The sequence below is a fragment of the Molothrus ater genome, chromosome 28 (assembly GCF_012460135.2).
Source record: "Molothrus ater isolate BHLD 08-10-18 breed brown headed cowbird chromosome 28, BPBGC_Mater_1.1, whole genome shotgun sequence".
Classification (NCBI taxonomy): Eukaryota; Metazoa; Chordata; class Aves; order Passeriformes; family Icteridae; genus Molothrus; species Molothrus ater.
In genome coordinates this window covers 999,165-1,020,668 of record NC_050505.2, presented here as the reverse complement: position 1 = coordinate 1,020,668, position 21,504 = coordinate 999,165, and the positions used below count along the sequence as shown (strand labels likewise).

The 21,504-nt window shown below is 50.2% G+C and overlaps 1 protein-coding gene across 1 annotated transcript; it reads right to left on the bottom strand.

Moving 5' to 3' along the window:
* Positions 1 to 4,679: 4,679 nt before the first annotated feature.
* STC1 (stanniocalcin 1) lies at positions 4,680 to 18,180 on the bottom strand. The gene is given in 5 exon segments (XM_036396682.2): positions 4,680 to 5,913; positions 13,021 to 13,232; positions 14,884 to 15,026; positions 17,659 to 18,144; positions 18,147 to 18,180. Coding segments are annotated over 5 exon segments (1,146 nt in total). The 3' UTR covers positions 4,680 to 5,642.
* Between the last annotated feature and the right edge of the window lie 3,324 nt (positions 18,181 to 21,504).

The window sequence follows — 21,504 nt, the reverse complement described above, 5'->3', positions numbered from 1 at the left end:
TCATCCTCTCAATCCCTCAGATTAATTTTTGGCTACTGCTTTCCACTGAAATTGATAAAAATACATCAAAATCTCAGGGTCCTGAGAATTCCCTGGCCAAATCTTCATCCCTCTGCATTTCTCCTGCCTTTTTCTCTGCTCCTCACCCATCCGAGCTCTCCCAATGGGAATCACCTCTGGATCCATTTGAGCTTTGATTTCTATTTTCAACAACTCCACTCCTTTTATTTTTTGAACTCCTTCCGTATTCCAATAAAGACTCGGACTGCCCAATAAAGACTCGGACACCAAAACTCTTTAAATTTGACTTTTTTATTTCATTGCAGAAGAAAATCCAATGTAGGCCTCATTACATTATGCATCTTTAATTATAAAATTCCCGCTTGGAATGGCTGAATCACGGCAGCAAAGACAATATCCTTCATTTCTCTGGGAGTTTTTCTTGTCGTTCATTTCTGTGGGAGCTTTTGTTGTCCTTCATTTCTGTGGGAATTTTTTTTTTCCCCTGCTTTTTTATTTTTCTCAGTTCCTGGGAGGCAGGAAGGGAAGTCTGGTCCCGAATTTCATTCCCAGCCCTTTGGAAGTGCTGGGGATCCCACTCCTCCTTCCCTCCCTCCCTCCCAAAGCTGGCAGGAAGGGTGAGGACTGGGAAAATCTGAATTGGTTTTCCCTTTGTGTCGTCACGAAACTGCAAAAACCCCCATGGACAAGAAAAGAACATCCAGTCAATCCTTTGGATCCTGGCCAAATCAAACTCCTGGGGTTTTTTCCAGGGGAAAATCAACCAGGATTTTAATGCCTCCCGAGCTCTCCGTCATCACCGAGCCCAGATTACCTTTTCCAGGACTCTTTTCTTCGTCACTGAGCTGAAATTTCCTTTTCCAGGACTTTTGTCTTGGTTATCAAACATAAGTTTCCTTTCCCAGGGCTTTTTTCTTTGTCACCGAGCCAAAATTTCCTTTTCCAGGATCTTTTTCTTCATTTTCCAGCGTAAATGTCCTTTTCTAGCACAATTTTCTTCATCACTAAGCCAAAACTTCCTTTTCCAGGATGATTTTCCTTCCCGTTATTCCACGACAGAACCCAGATTGATCTGATCCCTCTGCTCCTGCACTTTTTTTGGGAATTCAGCTCCCTCCATTACCAGCACTGACCTAAATGTGTCTATTTTATTCCCAAATCTTAAAAAGTCATCAAAATTCTGGAATATTGTCAAGGTTGGGAACTCCGGGTGGAAGTGTCCAAGGGAATTTCCAATGGTGCCAATAATGCCAATCATTATAATAATGATATATAAATATTAATTATAATCAGTTTATTTATTTTAATACTTATTTTAATCCTCTTAATAATTTAATTAATTAATTTTATTTATAATGGTGCGATTACAATGATTATTCTAATGAAAAATGAAATTAATAATAATAATAACAATAGTAATGCAACACTAATAGTGCAGGAAGTGGCATGAGTTCAGCTTTAAGGTCCTTCCAATCCAAACTTTTCCATGATTTTAGGGCAAGAAATCCTTTAATAATCCTCTTTTATTCCCAATATTTATTCTTACACTCTCATGCGATGGGAAAATGATTTTTTAAACTTTGTAGCAGCTTTTGGAGCAGAGTTGGAATTAAGATCTCACTTTTCCTCTGCTGATTATTAAATGTATTTTGATCTTCCAGTGGAAATCTGAGATTTCCTGATTGGATAAAGTGCACATGGAATTCCAGAATCCAGGTGTTTTATTTCCCTGCAGGGGCATCGCAGCTGCATTCATTAAAAAGTGTTTCTGCCTTAATAAGTTGGGTGAATAAAATGCAATTACCATGCCAGGCCATAAACAGCCAGAGGAGACAGCAGAGCTCTGATGCTCAATCAAAGGGAAAAAAAATTAAAATTATATTAAATGTATATTAAATGTATATTAAATGTATATTAAATGCATTTTATATTTATATTTATATTTATATTTATATTTATATTTATATTTATATTTATATTTATATTTATATTTATATTTATATTTATATTATAAATTTATTTTATAGAAATAAAATTTTTTATCCTGCTGCCATCAACAGCCCAATAAAGACTCAGACACCAAAACTCTTTAAATTTGACTTTTTTATTTCATTGCAGAAGAAAATCCAATGTAGGCCTCATTACATTATGCATCTTTAATTATAAAAATAAGCAAAGAAAATAACTTGCCTCTCTCTCCTCGCTATGATATGTTTCAAATAACCTTTATATGAACACACGGAGCTTTACAAATGTCATGGAAACAATAAATAAGGACATATACCAGATATGCTCACTGTTTATTCCAGTACTCAGCAAAAAAACCCCAAAACCCAAAACCCCCCCACAATACCCAAACTCTCTCCCTTTTCCCTTTTCTAGGTGTCTTTAAATTATAAATACAAATAATGCAAATTCCAAATGGCACAAAAACGTCTAAAGTGCAAACAAACACGAGACTCATGCAAACCTTCCCAGAGAAGCCCCTCCCCGCCCCGAGAGAAAAAAAAAATCCTTTTGTGAGACCAAAAAACCGAAGCAGGGATGAACTCCAGGGTGAAATTGCTGGACTTGGTCGTGGGGATCATTCCCCACCCCGAGGGATCTCTCACACCCAAATCCAAACCTTTCCCTCATTCCTGAGGGATGGGCAGAGCTCCCAAATCCCCTCAGCTGAGCAGGGAGAGCTGGGAGTGCCCAGCTCGGGTGAGGGATCCCAAACTCCTCCCTGCTCCAGCACAGGGAGCAAAGTGACCTCAAAGCAGCTCAAAAATTGGGAATTGTGGGTTTTTCTTGGGACAGGGGGAGCTCCCTGGGGTATTCCAGGGATGACTCCCTGGGCCACCACAGCAAACCCCAGCAGGGGCAATCATCTCCCTGCTCCTCTTCCCACCCACATTCAGGAGACAAAGTTGGAATCGCTGCTGGAAAGGGAAATTTCATTATGGCACCCCAAAACCAGATGGGATGGGAGGCCCAAGGCTCCTCCCCCGGCCCAAATCTGCTTCAGGCACCTTCTTGGGGTTGCAGAGAAATGGGTGGGTGGAGAAGCCACTTTCCATATCCCTGCCCAGGTGTTCTTGGAAAACTCCTGGGAGCTTGGGGATCCCACAGTGGGAGCTCTGGAGCACTCCCAGGTGGGGCTGGACCACTGCCCCGAGGCAGGGAAAGACTTTTTGTGACCAATTCCCAAATAAAAGCACGGACTGGAGGCACAAACCCCAGCAGCATTCCCTGGCTCCCAACAGCCGCGGGGTGGGAAGTCAGGGATGTGCTCCTGGGATCAATTCCTAACTATAATCCCAATTTGAGAGTCGGGATATTCCAGATGCTTTTGGTTTTCACCTCTCAGCACTTCTTTGTGTGGCCTCTCAATCCCTGCCTGATTCAAGAAGGAGCAACTTTGCATCTTCCTTGCCCTGCATGGCTCTGTTCAGAGTATCCCAAAAAAATTACAAACTCCCACCCTCCACCAATGTCAGCAATATTTTTTTGCTGCTTCCAATTCTCTGCCAGCACTTCTACATTTCATGAAGACAGCGACATCTGAAACACTGCCACTGCATCTGGTTTTGATATTTTAGCAGCACGTTCTGGTTTAAAGGCTTTGTGGTTTCCCAAACAACACAAAAAATAAAATAATATTGCTTCAGGTTTCCATAAAAAAAAAAGAGATCCCTCCTTTATCAGCTCTCCAACGCTCTGAGGCAGATTCTCCCACACTGCAGGGACTCCAAGGCATGGATTTGGGATTGGCCTGGTGGATCCCAACCCACAAAGGGCCTTTGGTGGATGTCAATCCACAAAGGGCATTGAGTGCACCCCACACCACAAAGGGCATTTCATGGATCCCACACCACAAAGGGCCTTTGGTGGATCCCAACCCACAAAGGGCCTTTGGTGGATCCCACACCACAAAGGGCATTTGGTAGATCCCAACCCACAAAGGGCATTGGGTGCACCCCACACAACAAAGGGCATTGGGTGCACCCCACACAACAAAGGGCCTCTGGTGGATCCCAACCCACAAAGGGCCTTTGGTGGATGTCAATCCACAAAGGGCATTGGGTTGATCCCAATCCACAAAGGGCCTTTGGTGGGTCCCACACCACAAAGGGCATTTTTGGGCTCCCCAGGGCCTGGCTGTGCTGGGGAGCAGCTTTGGGGTCTCCAGCTCTGCTCCTCTTCCCAGAGCCCGCTGAGGAGGAGGAGGAGGGCGGAGGAAAGGCAGCTCCCAGAGCATTCATTGTGTCCTCAGCTTTCCTGCTGGAGAATTGTGGATTTTCCCTGCCTTGCCCCAGAAGTCCTGACGGGAATTTTGCCCTGTGAGATTCCCAAAGGATCTGACAGTTCCAGAATTCCCAGCAGCTCTGCCCTGGGTCTAAGTGCATTTCCTGGCAGCCCTGTGGGGGCAGGACTGACCAGCCTGAACTTGGGTTTTTAATGGATTTTGCCTCAATTTCAGCTCTGAAAGGCTGTTCCTGGTCCTGTGATTCCCATCCTAAACCTTTCCCCTCTTCCTTTCTTAAAAGGCCACAGAGTGGAATGTGAACTCCTGACTATGACAGAGGTGCTGCTTCCAGGAAAAAGAAAGCAATAACAATAATAATAATAACAATAATAACAATAATAATAATAATAATAAAGAAAGAGCTGACTTACAAAACTCAGTTTAGGCAATAAAGTTATTCTGTTCTGCTCCTTTGAAGCAGACTCTGGTGGAGTTTATGTACAGTACAGACAGATTTTAGCACTATTTATACCACAGTTAGAGCAAGGCCTTTAATACTCTAATCTTAAGACAGGCTTTGTTTCTGTTAGGCTTGGTTTAAAGCTTCAGGCAGTTAAATACAGTACAGAGATGTGAGCTTTGAAATACAACGCACGACTATGGGACCTCCTGACCAGCTGCAGCCACAACCTCTTTCCATGGTGGAACACGTCCCTCTCCTGCTTTTGGGTTTTGTGGGGTGGTTTGAGCTCATTTTGCACCATGGTGCCAGGCCCTGGTGACTAAACCATGCAGGGAGTTTGGTAAATCCCAACTTAAACGTGTTCACAGCACTCTGCTGGAAGGATCAGGGCTGAGGGTGACACTACAGGACCAGGAACGTGACATCCATGCTCGTCCATGGCCAGCACAGATTCATGACATGAATCCCACAGATGTTTTTAGGATTTGTGAGAGTTTTTAGTGCATCTTTTGTCACCTGCAGGAGAGGAGCAGCTCGTCCCCTTGGTGCTGAACCTCCAGGCCTGGCTGGTGTCAGCACAACAGTCTGGGACAAAACTCAGCCTCCAAACGTTGGGAGTTTGGTGCCTGAAGGCCCAACCACTGTAGGGATCTACTAAAGACTAAGATTTTTTGGGATAACAGATTTTGTGTGGGGAAGAGAAGAGACAGAGCCGTCTGGCTGGCGGGAAAGCCGCGACACCGAACACAGACCCATGCAGAAGTGTTGTTGGAGAGGAACAGAGAAGATGAACTAACTAAACGAGCCCTAAACGAGGAACTAAACCCAGCTCCTGGGGGTTACAACACCTACAGTCCACTGGCTTTGGGTGCAGCACTCCTAGAGCAGAGCCCTCAGCTTTGGTCGTGCTGGGCCTGCCCGGCCCGGTCAGGCGTGCTCGGCGGAGCCGCGCTTGGCGTGGGCGGTTGTGGAGCCCTCACCTCGCAGGTTCCTGAGGAGCAGCTTCAGCTTCTGGGGCTCCGAGAGCCTCCTGCGCAGCAGCTCGGCGCGAGGGTGGCCCTGGGCGCAGTGGTCGCTCTGCAGCAGGTGGAACAGGCTGGCCATGTTGGGGCCCAGCTTCTCCATCAGGCTCTCCTTGATGGTGCTCACCGTGTCCTCGTCGCACTCCAGCAGGCTCCGAACCAGCTTGTTGTAATACCTGCAGCACAGGGACCTGGTTAGCCCACGGTGTGGCCCCTGCTAGGGCCCCATGGAGAGCTGAGGCTTAAAGTAAATGCCATGTCATGGTGAAAGAGCAAAGAAGCCCCTCACTTCCGCCTTTTGGACCCAGCTTATCTCTCTGTAACCCCAGAGGTGACTTTCCCTGAACCCCTGCAGTTGGACAATTCTGGATACCCCTATACCCTATAGAATGGGCTGGTTTAGCCTGGTTCTGTTGCTGGAACCCTTCACAGACCCCCCAATAAAGACATCACTGTGGAACTCCTGCTGCTTCTCCTCTCTCGTGTCTCCTTCTCGGCCTGCATCGGTGCCTTAGCAAGCAAAGAGTTGAAATCATAAGAGAGCTGATAAATCACTAAAGAGCTGATGTCCCTTAAGCTTGCTAAGGGTGCCTGTGGCTAAGAGCAGTCTGGGTACTCAGACACTCTGTCCCCAAAAGAGGATTGAGCTGTCTGGCCTGTGCTGCCTGCTTGGGGGTGAGCCAGCCCAGCAGGAAATCAGGATATTGCCCAGCCAGGTGACAAAACTGCAGGAATCAGGGTTTTTAACTCAGCCAGAGCATGTTTGGAATTGATTTCTGACGGTGTTGCGGCAGAATTTTTAAGGTTGGGAAAGGATCATGGAGATCTATTTCCTATCACAGAAATTCTCTTGTAGATGGAGATAATTTTTTTCCTTGTCTATCCAGAAAATGGCAACATTGGGAAGGCAAAATTATACTGGGGAGAGTAAAGATGAAACTTGTCTTTCCCCCAAGGAAATTTGGGGGGAGGAAATTGGAACCTTTGAAAGAGGATTTCTGGAGGACTGGGAGAGGAGCAGGCAGCTCTGTGGAGGCCCAGGTTAAACTGATGGGCTGGGCACATCAGCAGAAAGAAAAAACCTTTTCTTTCCATGTCCTCCTTTGGAGGGGGACATGGGGACACTTGGGCAGCGCTGGCCGTGCTCCTCTGAGAGCCCTGGAGCCTCTCCCGAGGCACAGGCAGCTCCTCCCCAGCCCAGCAGAGGATATTGTGACACACTGAGGAACAAAAGCAGCAGGATTTCCCAGCCCTGAGGTGAGGCTGAGGGCTCCCAGAGCACCCACCCCACACCCTGGCTATGGAGGTGCTGTGCCCCTGGCACAGGGGAGGAACACCATGGCCAAAATTCTGATTGAATTGCCCTAAAGCAGCAGGGTCCCCAGCTCTGGGAGGTGAGGGGTGAGCACGGTGGGTTTGGAGTGGTCCTGGTGGATTGGGAAGGTAAAACAAGGAGCTGAGAGATTAGGAATGGGTTAAAGGGTGTGGTTTACTCTCTGCTCAACACCTGAGTTCCTGGAGCTTTGGGAAGGAAAAGAATTGATGTTGGCAACAACAGATCCTGCTGGGATCCCAGCCTGGCCTGGCCTCTGCTCCGAGGCAGAGCCACGACTGATCCATCCCTGTGGCACCATTCCCTCTGTCCCTCCTGTCCCTTTCCCTGCACAGCCCTTACAGGGACCAGAAGGGGGAGAAGCAGCCCAGCCCAAGCCTGGCAGATCCCTGTGCTCCCTGGGGACAGATCCTTGGGACAATCTCTGCTCACTTCCAGCCCACCATGCACAGAACCCCAAGCGAGCCTTCCCCTGCCTCCAGCTGCACCTTCCCCTCCCAGCAGCCCTGGGCACAAATTCCTTGTCCAAGGAGCAGCCAGGTGTGGTGGCAGCTCCTGAGAGAAAGAGAAAGAGAAAGAGAAAGAGAAAGAGAAAGAGAGAAGCTAAATAAATTTTCCCAGAAGAATCACCCTGGGAAGCTTTGGGGAGCTGGAGATAAACAGTGATAGCCAATTATTAAAAACAACCTGCAGGTGTTGTTTCTCTAATATCTGTTTTCTTGTTATTCTCATAAGATTGTTTATAAATGGGTATATAACAATCATAAGATTGTTATAAATGGTTTATAAATTGTTAATTAGCCAGTGGTGATGGTGTTTGAATTAAAGGACCAATCAGGTCCACCTGTGGTGAACTAGGGTATAAAAAGCAACGGGTTTCTCAATAAATGGAATTAACTTTCTGTGAATGCCTTGGGAGTCCAGGTCCCTTTTTACCCAGGCCTGACTCCTATGCTGACAGCCAGGAAGGGGTGCTGCTCTGCATCCCAGCCCTGCTGAGAATTCCCCCAGGAATGCTCCCCCAGGAGCAGGGCTGGGAGAGCACCTGGCACCTACCTGTGCCAGGGAACATCTTCCCAGGGAGACAAAGTTGGGAAAAAGGGCAGCAGTCCCACACTGGCTGGGATTTCTGCCTGAAAGGAACTCATTTTAAGCACTTTAAGGTCACGGTGACATTTTTCCACAGGAGCAGAGAGGAGAACAACCTGCAGGTGGAGGAGGGGAAGGAAGAGGGAAATGAGAGTTCCCATTCACAATCCTTTCCCAACCCTCAGCCCCGGCCTTTGGAGCAGCCAGGGGAGGTCAGGTGAGGTCAGAGCCTGAGCTGCACAAAAGGACCAGGCTCTGGCTCGCTCTGAGCCCGGCTCAGCAGGGCTGGGAGCGGCGTCTGAACTGGAGATCAGCAAAGCCGAGCCAGCCACAGGCCCAGCTTAAACCAGGGCCAGGCACAGAGCCCGTCCAGCCCCGTGCCTTCCACACTGGGACACCTTCCCAGAGCCCTCAGAGCCGGGCTGTGAGCAGAGATTTCCCTCCCCTGCTGCTCCTGCCCCAGATGGGATGGCAGGAGGATGCAATGACCTTTAACGACTTCCCCTGGGGCCGGGCCAAGTGGCACAACGTGATCCCGGGGCTGGGAAAGCAGGATGCTCCCGGAGCCCTCAGCCTCACCTCGGGGCTGGGAAATCCTGCGGCCTTTGTTCCTCAGCGTGTCACAATATCCTCTGCTGGACTGGGGAGGAGCTGCCTGTGCCGCGGGAGAGGCTCCAGGGCTCTCAGAGGAGCACTGCCCAAGTGTCCCCATGTCCCCTTCCAAAGGAGGACATGGAAAGAAAAGGTTTTTTCTTTCTGCTGGTGTGCCCAGCCCATCAGTTTAACCTGGGCCTCCACAGAGCTGCCTGCTCCTCTCCCAGTCCTCCAGAAATCCTCTTTCAAAGGTTCCAATTTCCCCCCAAATTTGCTACACAAGTTTCATCTTTACTCCCCCCAGTATAATTTTGCCCTCCCAATGTTGCCATTTTCTGGATAGACAAGGAAAAAAATTATCTCCATCTACAAGAGAGCTTTCTGTGATAGGAAATGGATCTCCATGATCCTTGTGGGTCTGTCCCTTCCAGTTCTGGATATTCTGGGATTCTCTGAATACATTTATGCTGGTTGATGCAACATAAAATGTATTAATCACCTGCACACCTGTCCTGGGACAGGTCTGGAGGTTTGGGATGCTCCTGGATCCAGCCAAGGCAACCCCGGAGGAGCTGAGGCCACGGCCAGCAGGACCCAGTGCTCTGTTTGCACTCCAGTTCTGGGGTTATTTACTCCAACTGCTCCAAAAGGTCCCTTTTATCCCAATCACAAGACTCAGCACTGATTGTTCCAGGACTGGGAGCAAGAAATCCCTGCCCTGCAGCGTGACTGCAGCAGCCCCGAAGCTCCCTGTGTCCCTTGTCCTTGGAGGATGGGGACAGGGCAGCACTGCCCAGGGGAAGGTGCCAGGTGTGACACTGCCATCCCTGCAGGGACAGGGGACAGGGGACAGGGCAGCGCTGCCCAGGGGAAGGTGCCAGGTGTGACATTGCCATCCCTGCAGGGACAGGGGACAGGGGACAGGGCAGCGCTGCCCAGGGGAAGGTGCCAGGTGTGACATTGCCATCCCTGCAGGGACAGGGCAGCACTGCCCAGGGGAAGGTGCCAGGTGTGACACTGCCATCCCTACAGGGACAGGGGACAGGGCAGCACTGCCCAGGGGAAGGTGCCAGGTGTGACACTGCCATCCCTACAGGGACAGGGGACAGGGCAGCGCTGCTCAGGGGAAGGTGCCAGGTGTGACACTGCCATCCCTGTGAGCAGCAAGGACAGGGGACAGGGCAGTGCTGCCCAGGGGAAGGTGCCAGGCAGCAGTGTGACATTCCCACAGGGACAGGGGACAGCCCCAAAGCAGAGCAGGGAGAGCCCCAGGCTGTCCCCAGGTTTGACAATGCCACTGCCCCCATGAAATATATTCTCCCTAGTGTCTGCTGTGAGATGTGACCAGAAATGGAGCAAAGCAGGAGCTCTGACCTCTTCAACCTACCAGAACCAAGAGAAAGTTCCCCTGGGAGTTCTCTGCTTTTAACCCCTCTGTTCTCAGAGGCCCATCCATGTCCTCAGTGGCCACAGCAGGTGCCAATATTCAAATCTCAGCACTGATTGATTTGACGACAAACTCCAAAAAAACCTCACTTCCTTTTCAAACCAGGACAGCAGAGATGAGGAACAGGGGGTTGGCACAGGGGGGTTATACAGGATCAGGGGTGCTGGCTCCTTGTGGTGTCACATTTTAGTTTAATGGTGTGCTGTGTCTCAGCCCTCAAAAATGTGGGCTTTATCCCACGCCTGATTCTCCCCTGGAATATCATGGATCTGTAATCCCACTGGCCCAAGGCTTATTCTGCACCCACTTTGAATCTCCCTGTTAAACTCTGGGGGGAGACCACAGAGGCTCTCTTGGCACTTATTTCTCTTGATCTTTTCTTTCTAACAAAAAAAGGGTGAATTGTGGTGTCACATGTTAGTTAAATGGTGTGCTCTGTCTCACCCCTCATTATTCCAAGCCTGATCCTCCCCTGGAATATCATGGATCTGAAATCCCACTGGCCCAAGGCTTATTCTGTGCCCACTTTGAATCTCCCTGTTAAGCTCTGTGAGGGAGACCAGAGATTGCTCTTGGCCCTTTTCTCCCTGGGCTCTCCCTCTCTCCCTCTTTCCCCCTTCTCCCTCACAAACCATGCTGCTCCCAGGGATGGGACCCCCAATAATTAGCACCCCCAATAATTAGCACCCCCAATAATTAGCACCCCCAGAAGCCATGTGGGGTCTCCTTGCCTGCCTGCTGCTACCAGTGAACGCTCAGCTTAGGGGACTCCCCAGGGACCACAAATGAGCAGCAACAGCTCCATTCGTTTTCCCTGGGTTTTGTCGCAGTGTGGTGACCTGGAGGACAAGGATTCTGGAGGACAAGGATTCTGAAGGACAAGGATTCTGAAGGACAAGGATTCTGGAGGACAAGGATTCTGGAGGACCAGGATTCTGAAGGACAAGGATTCTGAAGGACCAGGATTCTGAAGGACAAGGATTCTGAAGGACAAGGATTCTGAAGGACCAGGTACTGAAGGACAAGGATTCTGGAGGACAAGGATTCTGGAGGACAAGGATTCACTTCCCAGTGCCAAATGAGCCCCAGGAAGGGGATGGCTGTGAACACGTTTAAGTCGGGATTTACAAAATTCTGCATGGTTTGGTCACCAGGAGCTGGCACCACGGTGCAAAAGGAGCTCAAACCACCCCACAAAACCCAAAAGCAGGAGAAGAAAGTGCTACCATGGAAAGAGGTTGTGGCTGGAGCTGCTCAGGAGGTCCCATAATCAGGAGAGGGGAATGATGGCAATGGATGGAGAAGGCCAGGCTGGACAGGGCTTGGAGCAGCCTGGGACAGGGGAAGGTGTCCCTGTGCTTGGAGGGGTGGGATGAGATGGGGTTTAAGGTCCCTTCCCACCCAAACCATTCCATGATTCCCTGAGCAACTCAATGTGCCAGACATGCCAAATTAATCAACCTGGTTGGGATCATTGACCATTACAGGGCACCCAAACAAAATAAAATTAACATTTAAACAAGCTCCAGGCTTTGGAGTGAGGGACGTCTGGATAATTTTATGATTCTCCTCTGGAAATGCCTTTAAATGGATTTCCCAAAAGGAGAAATAAATGTGTCTGCCCAGAAAGGGAAATATGTGTATTTCCCAAAATGCAAATCAAGTGTGTTTTCCCAAAAAGGGAAATAAATAAGAGAAATAAATGTATTCCCCAAAAAGGGAAAAAGACGTATTTGCCCAGAAAGGGAAATATGTGTATTTCCCAAAATGAACAACAAATTTATTTTCCCAAAAAGGAAAATAAAGGAATTTTCCCAAAAGGGGAAATAAATGTATTTCCCAAAAAGGAAAATAAAGGAATTTTCCCAAAAAGGGAAAATAAATATATTTTCCCCAAAAATGGAAATAAATATATTTTCCCAGAATGGGAAAGAAATATTTTTTCCCAGAAAGGGAAATGCGTGTATTTCCCAAAATGAACAACAAGTGTATTTTCCCAAAAAGGAAAATAAATGAATTTTCCCAAAAGGGGAAAGAAATGTATTTTCCCTGAAAGAAAAATGCGTGTATTTCCTGAAATGAAAAACAAGTGTGTTTTTCCACAAAGGAAAACAAAGGAATTTTCCCTGAAAGGGGAATAAATATATTTCCCAAAATGAACAACAAGTATGTTTTCCCAAAAAGGAAAATAAATGTATTTTCCCCAGAAGGGGAAATGTATTTTCCCCAGAAGGGAAATGTATTTTCCCCAAGAGGGGAATGTATTTTCCCCAAAAGGGGAATGTATTTTCCCCAAAAGGGAAATGTATTTTCCCCAGAAGGGGAAATGTATTTTCCTAAAAAGGGAAATGTATTTTCCCCAAAAGGGGAAATGCATTTATTTCCCCAAAAGGGAAATGTATTTTCCCCAAAAGGGGAATGTATTTTCCCCAGAAGGGGAGATGTATTTTCCCCAAAAGGGAAATGTATTTTCCTAAAAAGGGAAATGTATTTTCCCCAAAAGGGGAAATGCATTTATTTCCCCAAAAGGGAAATGTATTTTCCTAAAAAGGGAAATGTATTTTCCCCAAAAGGGAAATGTATTTTCCCCAAGAGGGGAATGTATTTTCCCCAAAAGGGAAATGTATTTTCCCCAGAAGGGAAATGCATTTATTTCCCCAACAGAGCAGGGAGAATGCTGCTGAGGCTGGGCAGGGTCTGCAGAGGCAGGGAGCGTTCCTGGGCTGAGACGTCCCAGGACCTGCACAGGTTCATGCCCCATCCCCTGTGGTTGCTGCCCCACAGTTCCCCTCCGGATCCCGGGAGTTCCCCATTCCGTACCGGTTGGAGAAGTGGTTTGGGAGCTGCACCACCTCGGTGATGGCCTCGGGGTTGCGGCGGGCGATGCCGCACAGGTCCAGCTTGCTGTAGCACTCCTCCTGCACCTCCGAGATCATCCTCTGGAACGTGGAGCACCTGCGGATGGCCAGGAACACCTTGGACGTCACCCCGTTGGCGATGCACTTCAGGCTCTCCTTCACAAACGCTTTTCCCTGCCAACGGAAGGAAAACCAACTTCAGCTGAATGCCAGGGAATCTGATAAAAACGAGAGCAGGCTCCCGGTGCTAAAGTGATTTCAGCTTTTATTATAAGAAAAAAGAAAGGCCTAAAGCAAGGGGGCCTGTGGGAATGGGAATGTAGAAGGGGAAGGGGAATGGGAATGGGGACGGGAATGGGAATGGGAATGGGGATGGGAATGGGAATTGGGGATGGGAATGGGAATGGGGATGGGAATGGAAATGAGAAGGGGAATTGGAATGAGGATGGGGCTGGGAATGGGGCAGGGAATGGGGCAGGGAATGGGAATGGGGATGGGAATGGGGATGGGAATGGGAATGGGACAGGGACAGGAGCGCTCCCTCGAGGATGCTGCAGCGCCGGCGCTGGGGCTGCTCAGCAGGGATGGCCCCGATGTCCCAGATGGAGCAGCACAATTCAGTGGGTCAGGAGCCCCTTTTTATCCTGTTTTTTGTCCCTCTGGATTGGTTTCTGTTTGGATCCTTCATTTACATGAAGGTTTTAGGCCTTGATTGGCCATTAGAGTTCTGTCCAGGCTGGCTCGTGGTGCGTTTTACTGAGGTGTGTCATGGTACCTTGAGTACTGGATTCCTTACAGCTCTCCTTTTAACCCCTTTTACAATAGAATAACCAAACTAGCAGCACGTGCTTAACGATCTAGCAACTATTTTACAACAGTTTCTAACCTGTTTTTAACAGAATCCAAAGGAAGGAGAAGTGTTATGGATACTCCACCAGACCTGGCTGTGCTAATTACCCTCCTGCAATTACAGACAGGCAGGGAATGGGATTTGAACGCTCCTGATTACTGCAGAGTTGTCACTCTCAGCAATTTGGATGCTCTGAACTCCCATTCCCAAAGGATTTAGGCAGTGGGAATCTTCAGCCTGGAAGTGCCAGGACCAGAGATGGAGCAGCTCTGCCCCACAGATCAACATCAATTTAATGCCAGCAGTTTAACACTCCCGGTTCAGACCTCAAGAGCCTTTAGGATCTTTTAAATCTGTCCTTGGGAGCAGGAGCACGGGGAAAAAGGGGCTGTGTGAATTTTGGGAGGAAAGCACAGAGGGAAAAGGATTTTGGCAGAGCCCAGCCCTCCAATATTGTCCCGTTTATTCTCCCTGCAGCCCCAGTCTGGCCGTGCATTCCCAGACCCAAACCCTTCCAAGTCAAAGCCCAGCCCTGTGCCAGGTCACACAGTCAGGAGATTTATTTTGTTAGAAGAACATTTCTATTTCCTCCTGGAGAGGAAACCTTGCTCTCCACCCCGCGGCACCCTCCGTGCCAAGTCCTCACCCGGAGCAGGGAGCGGGTGGAAAAAGAGCCCTGGAGGACGCGCTTGGAGCCAGGAATGGGGCTGAGAGCAGCAGCAGGAAGGGCTGCAGGGAGGGGAGGGTTAATCCTGCCCAAAGCACAGCTTAAATGAAGGCAGGCACTGAGCGGAGCGCTCTGCACGTGCGTTAGAACCCGCAGGGCTTGTCCGGGCCATGAAAAGGCGGCTCCCATTTATTCTCGGCCGGGTTTTATTTTCGGCCGGGTTTTATTTTTTCTAGGCCAGATTTGACTCATTCTCGGCCACGTTTGATTCCCGGCCGGGTTTGATTCCCGTGGTGCCCGGGCCGTACCTGAGTGTCGAATTTAGCAGCGCTGTAGAGGAAGGATTTGCAGATGTCGTACATCCCGTCCGTGTCGCACGTGGAGTTCTCCAGGCAGGCGAAGGCTCCGCAGCCCACCTGGAGGGCGCTGTTCAGGCACCGAACCACCTCGGCTGTGGGACAGAGAGGCACAGGAACATCAGCGCATGGAGAGTGAGCCCTGCCCGCGGCCAAATCCTGCTCCGGCAGCGCAGCCAGGCTCAGAGCCTGTCTGAGACCCCAAAATCTGCCTGGGACAAGAGATGGAGCAGCTGGAGAAGAGAAGGCTCCTCCTGGAGAAGAGAAGGCTCCAGGGAGACCTCAGAGCCCCTCCTGGTGCAGAAAAGCAGATTATAAAAAAGTGAGAGAAAGAGAAGGACCTCAGCCCTCAGAGCCCCTCCTGGTGCAGAAAAGCAGATTATAAAAAAGTGAGAGAGCGACTTTTTATATGCACAGTGCTAGAACGGCTGGGATTGGTCTTAAGCTAAAAGAGGAGAGATTTAGGTCAGATATTAGGGAGAAAATCCTTCCTTGGAGGGCAGTGAGGCCCTGGGACAAGGTGCCCAGAGAGGCTGTGGATTCCCCACCCCTGAGGTGTCCCAGGCCAGGTTGGAGCACCCTGGGATAGTGGAATGTGTCTCTGCCCATGGCTGGGGATGGAATGAGCTTTAAGGTCCCTTTCCAACCCAAACCATTCCAGGATTCCATAATTCTGTAATTCCAGGATTCTACAATTCCATGATTCTGTAATTCCAGGATTCTACAATTCCAGGATTCTACAATTCCAGGATTCTACAATTCCAGGATTCTCTAAAGACACGACCAATGCCCCAAAGAACAGGAATTCCAGGTACCAAAGACCTCGAGGGTCACACATGGATTAAAAGAGGCAGCACCTCACAGTCCTTGCTTAGATGGGGACCCAAATGTCCATCCCAACCTCATTCTCTCTCCAGGCATTCACGTCTTTATCCCAAGTCCCTCTAAGGAAGGAGCAGGGATGATGAGGATGGGCCCATGGAAAGCTCTGGGGGCTGAGGTCTCTTCCTTGGGGAGCAGCCTTGGCTCACAAAACCACTGGAAAATGAGATGGAAGCGTTGGCAAATGCCAACAAGGTGGCAGGAAACTGCACTTATTGGGAGGCATTTGTGCTTTTCTACAATGCCTGAATTCCCTAGAAAGAAGATTTGAGCTCGAGAGTCCATTCTCAGCACCCAAAAGGACTCGATCCAGCACCTTGGAGCTAAAACTGCCCTGGGAGCTCGCGGGCGTAGCCAGAAAAGGTCATTTTTGCTGAGACTGGGGAGGGGAAGGGGAATTTGGGCAGAGAAAGTTCAGGTAGCGCCGCTGCGGGGATGAATAAAGCCCGGAGGCAGCGGCGCGGCTGAGCACGAGGGTGTCCGTGTCATCCCGGCTTTCTCAGAGCGCATCCAGTGCATTTTAACAATGAATCAGCAGAATTGCCACATGATTGCCCTGAAATTAGCCGGGATTAACCTTTCTGGGCGAGCCGAACATCTGTCCCCTCCCAATGAACGGGCAAGGCACGTTCGCTGCCGCTGCAGCTCATATTACCAGACATTCTTGGGGAAGAAATGCGAGGCCAGGGTCCCCCATCCAGCCCCGAGGTGTGCGAAAAGGGAGCCTTTACTGCGAGAGAACGCACCTTATTAAACCTAAGTTGCATCCTGAAGAGAATTCTTTATAACCGGGATTTTCCCGAAAAAAAAAAAAAAAAAAAAGAAGAAGAAATAATATTTAAAAAATCCCCCCAATTAACCCCTGGTCGTTCCGCGCTTCTGCTGACGTGCCTGAAGGGAGGAATATTTGGTAATTCATCCCCTCCCCGGTTCATAACCTCCCTCAGCACGAGCCAGCCCCATAATTAGCTTTCCACAGGTTCCAATTAGAACTTCGCTCGCAGCAGAGTCCGGGTGCGCGGAGCTCTGATTGTCTCAGGCGCGGTGCGAGAGGGAGACCCCACGTTCCTATAGCAACCAAATACAAAAGCAAATGGAGCAAACACCCCGCTCCAACGCCGCAGAGCCTTGCGGAGCTAAAATAAGGCAGCTGCTAATGAGCCCCGAATTGGAGCGTTAATATCTTTGCAGTACAGTAGAGGCGGATTTTTAATTCCCATTGTTCCAGACAATGTCTCCAAGTTATCTAAGCGGCAAAGTCCTCACATCCAGGGCTCGCTCGCCAAAGCAAAAATTTTTTTTTTTTTCTCCATTGTGGAAGCAAGTTTGGAAAATGTCACCGATGTATTTTTACAGCGGCAGCTGCCCGATAGCGATCGGTTTGTGACACTTTCTGGGTTATGCATTCCTCCAAGGCTGCCCCTCTTTGAACAGAGATGTTCCAGAACAATGGGGCAGTCCCAGCGCCGCGGATCCCATCAACTTCCTAAAAAGCAAAGGTTTAAGAGCAGAGCAGCGCTGCACCGGGGGAACGAGAGGGACGCATGCAAGCAGGAAAAGAAAAATGATAAAAAGTGCACGGAACTCCTGGGGGAGCTCCGGGAGGAGGGCAGAGCCCGGATCGCATCCTCGCAGCGTTCCCTGCCCGGCTCCTCCAGGAGATCCCTGCACCAGCAGCTCCTCCAGCCCTGGAAGGAACATTTGTGCTGCCAGCCGGTGAGTTTATAAGGGGAAGGAAAAAAAGAGGGAAATGAAAAAGAAGAAGAAGAAAAATCAGCAGCAGAGAAATCTGAGACAGTTGAGGGCAGCGGGGCTGCGGCCCCGAGCCCGGCTCGCCGGCGTTACCTGAGTTCTGCGCTGCCACCCGCGCTTTCCTGGGGCTCACAGAGTCATTCTGCTCAGCTTCGTAGGATGCGGATGCACTGATCAGCAGCAGCAGGAGAAAACCAGACTTTAGGAGCATTCTTTGACAAGTTTCCGCTAAGTGTGGGGTTGGGTTGGTTTTTTTTATTATTATTTTCTTTTTTTTCTTTCTTTCTTTTTCTTTTTTTTTTTTGTTTCTTTTTTTTTTTTTTTTTTTTTTTTTTTTGGATGTGTGCGCCTCTCCTCTTCCACTCCGGCTTGAGCAAAGATGTGGAGCTGGATACTCGCTCGCAGGAGGGAGGGAAGGAAGGAGGGAGGGAGGGAGGATCCTGGCGAGCCCGGGGATGAGCGCAGGGATGTGCGGAGGATCCGGGTGGCCCCTCTGGCTGCTGCTCGCTGGGGGACCGGGAGCTGCGAGCGTTTTATAGCCGCCCTTATCGGTCCCCCCCGGGCTGCGGAGCCAATCGGTGGCGCTGGGCAGAGCCAGGGGAGGACTGGACTCATTCAAGCCCCGCAAAACTGCAACTTCACAGGAAGAATATTTTCCAGCCCATTAAAAGTACCTGCCAAAGAACAATGAGCGAAAAGTTCATCCTCGGAGGAGCGGTGGGAAAGGGAGGGGATGGGGGGGGGGGACGCTTCCTATGGATCGCGGAGCTCGAGGAAATGACAGCGCCGTCCTAAAGCGCCCCCACCCCAGCAGAAAATCACCTGCCCTGGAGGAAAAGCTGCTCCCATCCGTCCGAGAGCTGCTCCCATCCCCGGGGCTCGGGAGCGGGGAAGGGGCGGCTCGGAGGGGCTCGGGATGGGGCTGGGGATGGCGCTGGCAGGGATCCCTCGCCCCTGCCCCGGCTCTCACCTTTCCCTGCCGCTGCCTCCCTCCCGCCCCAGCACGTGCGGGCCCCGGGACTCAGCCCTGCGCTCCTCACGTAGGCAAATGCAAATCAACCCTGCCTGTCCCGAGCCTCGCCAAACCCTCCTGGGCTCCCCTCACCTGCGCCATTCCCCCCGAAAATCACCCACTCCACCCTTTGCTCGCGCCCCAAACCCCAAGTTTTAGGTGTTTCGTGGCTTTCCTCGCCCCCCTCCCTCTCCCTGCTCCAAACTCAATCCTGTTTTTTAGATTTCATAACGGGAGGAGGCACCCTAATGCCTGATTCAATCTCGGTTCTAATGGGCACGTAATGAGGATTAACACGCCGCAGGATTGATTATCCCCCATCCCAGAGACAATTTAAAGCTCCGGGTGTTGCAGGGATGAAAGTGCAGCAGGGCTCTTAAGCTTTAGAGCTGCGAGGAAATCGGGAAAGGTGAGTGCAGAAAGATTTCCAGATCAAAAGTTACAAGTTCCTGCAGCTTAGAATAAGCCCAAGGATTTCGAGATCAGCCCTGGCTGATCTGAGCTGAGATTATTTGGATCAGGAGCACGTTTGGGGCTCCCTCTGCCACCCCCAGGATCTTTGCTGGGGAGGGGAAGGACTCAGCTCTGTGGTGCCGGGCAAGGAAATCCAGCTTGGATAGATCCATGGATCCATCCAGGCACAGAATTCCCATTTGATGAACCAGTTCCACAAATCCCATTCAAATGGAGGTGCAAACCTCCCCATTTTGGGGCATTTAGTCGAGTTTATGGCAGCTGAATTTAAAATAAGGAAGAACTTAAAGAGAAGCAGGAGGAGGCTCTTTCCATGGGGCTCCAGAAGCTGTGCCTGGCGCTTTACCCCATTCCTGCCTTTTTCGTCCCTGGGAAAATGGGATTCCTCTGGATCCTGCCCATCCCTGTCTCCCCTCTCTCCAGGAAGGCGCTGCCAGCCCAGCTCGGGCAGCGCTGCCCCATCCCCGGTGCTGTCGGCTCCCTTTGGAACGGGAACAGGAGCGGGGCTGTGCTGCTGCCCGGGGCTCACAGGAACAGCTGTGCCAGATGTTCCGAGCGCTCGCCAAAAGCCCTGAAACGGGAGGGTTTCGGGTTTCGGCTCCGGTTTGGGACACCGAGCCAAATTCATTAAATAAAGAAAAAAAAAATCAAGAAAAAGAAGCAGCAGCCCCACAAAGCGTTGTGGTTTCTCCACTTCAGAGCCCCGGTCCAGTTTGGAAGCGAGAATAATCCCAGAGGGTTTGATCCTGATTAAATCAAAAGTAACTCTGGCAGCCACTTCAATGGGGGCTGACTCACGGCTCCAGAGCCTTCCTCTCCTCTCCTCTCCTCTCCTCTCCTCTCCTCTCCTCTCCTCTCCTCTCCTCTCCTCTCCTCTCCTCTCCTCTCCTCTCCTCTCCTCTCCTCTCCTCTCCTCTCCTCTCCTCTCCTCTCCTCTCCTCTCCTCTCCTCTCCTCTCCTCTCCTCTCCTCTCCTCTCCTCTCCTCTCCTCTCCTCTCCTCTCCTCTCCTCTCCTCTCCTCTCCTCTCCTCTCCTCTCCTCTCCTCTCCTCTCCTCTCCTCTCCTCTCCTCTCCTCTCCTCTCCATTGGATTGCAGACTCCCAGCTCAATCCCTCCACCCCCAGTATGAACATTCCCACTTGGCTTTTTTGGCTTTTTGGGGTTTTTTTTTGGCTTTTTGAGGCTGCAGACCCAGCCAGGTTGGCCTGGCCCTCCCCAGGAGCCCATCCACACCCAGGGGAGCCCAAGTGTGGGGAGGAATTGAGCCAAGAGGACCCTGAGATTATCCCAGCACATTTTCTGTTCTTTCTCCTACAATTTTCCCAGGGATTTGCTCCTTTAGGGCCATATTTGATATTTGTACCTGCTGCCTGTTTTCATGACCAGCAGCAGGAACAGGAGGTGAGTGAGGCCCAGTTTGGTTCATGGGCATGGTGACCCCGTGAGTGGTGCTGGATCAGGACACAAATATTAAAACACCAGGGGAACTCTGAGGAGGCTCCAAAAGGACCCCGTGGAGGAAGAACTTGGAATATTTTGCTCTAAAAGAGTGGGGGGATGATTTCAGGAGTGGGGGACCTGCTCTGAGCTGCTGTCAAATTTGGCAGGGGACTCGTACAAGCAAATTTCTGCCCAAGACCTTGGAGTCCTGTGCCACCAAAGCACATTTGCATTTTTTCTTTTGCATATTGAAAGCAGCAAGGGCTCAAAATTCCCTGGAAACTTCCACTCTGCCCTCGCTGTGGGATTTCCAGGAGTTTGGTGGCAGAGGAGCTTGGCTTCAGTCTTGTCCCAGGTTTTGAAGGAAAAAAGGAGCAGCCAGAGATGGAACCACTGCCCCAAAAGCAGCGGCTGGCTCATTCAAGGGCCATGCCTTTCAAAACTGTTGTTAGAAGGTTTAGGGATACAAGAACACCCATTATGGGATAAGGTTTTCCCTACAAACCTTCCTTCCTCCCTGTCTCAGGTGACAGCTGCTTTGCAGCCTAGGGAGCTCATTAAAAAAAACCCAAAAACCAAAAGAAAAAGTTTCCCTATTTATTCCTGAGAGCTTGGCACAACCTGCTGGAAGATTTTCCCCGTGGCTTCCCTTGGAGGTGAAACGCTGGAGGGTTTCTTTTCCTGGCTGGTGCGTGGAAAGAGAAAAAAGAAAGGCACTGTTAGCCCTGGGAGGATCCCCCCCTTCTTTCCAGTCCCTTTCACAGCCCCTATTAAATTGCACAGCCCGGCCTTTTGTGCCACTGTTCCTCTATTCCCAAGGTGTTAAGATTTTTATCCAACCTCCCTCAAAAAAATCGAGGGGGACAAGAAAAGAAACGAAGAAAAAGAGAAAGGGGGACCTAAAGTCAGTGACCCCCCCTCCTCCCCCGGCCTTTCTGCTCAGCTGCTCCCGGCTGGGAACGGCTGCGAGGGCGGCCCCGCTTCCCTCCCATTGTGTAACTGGATCCTTCCCA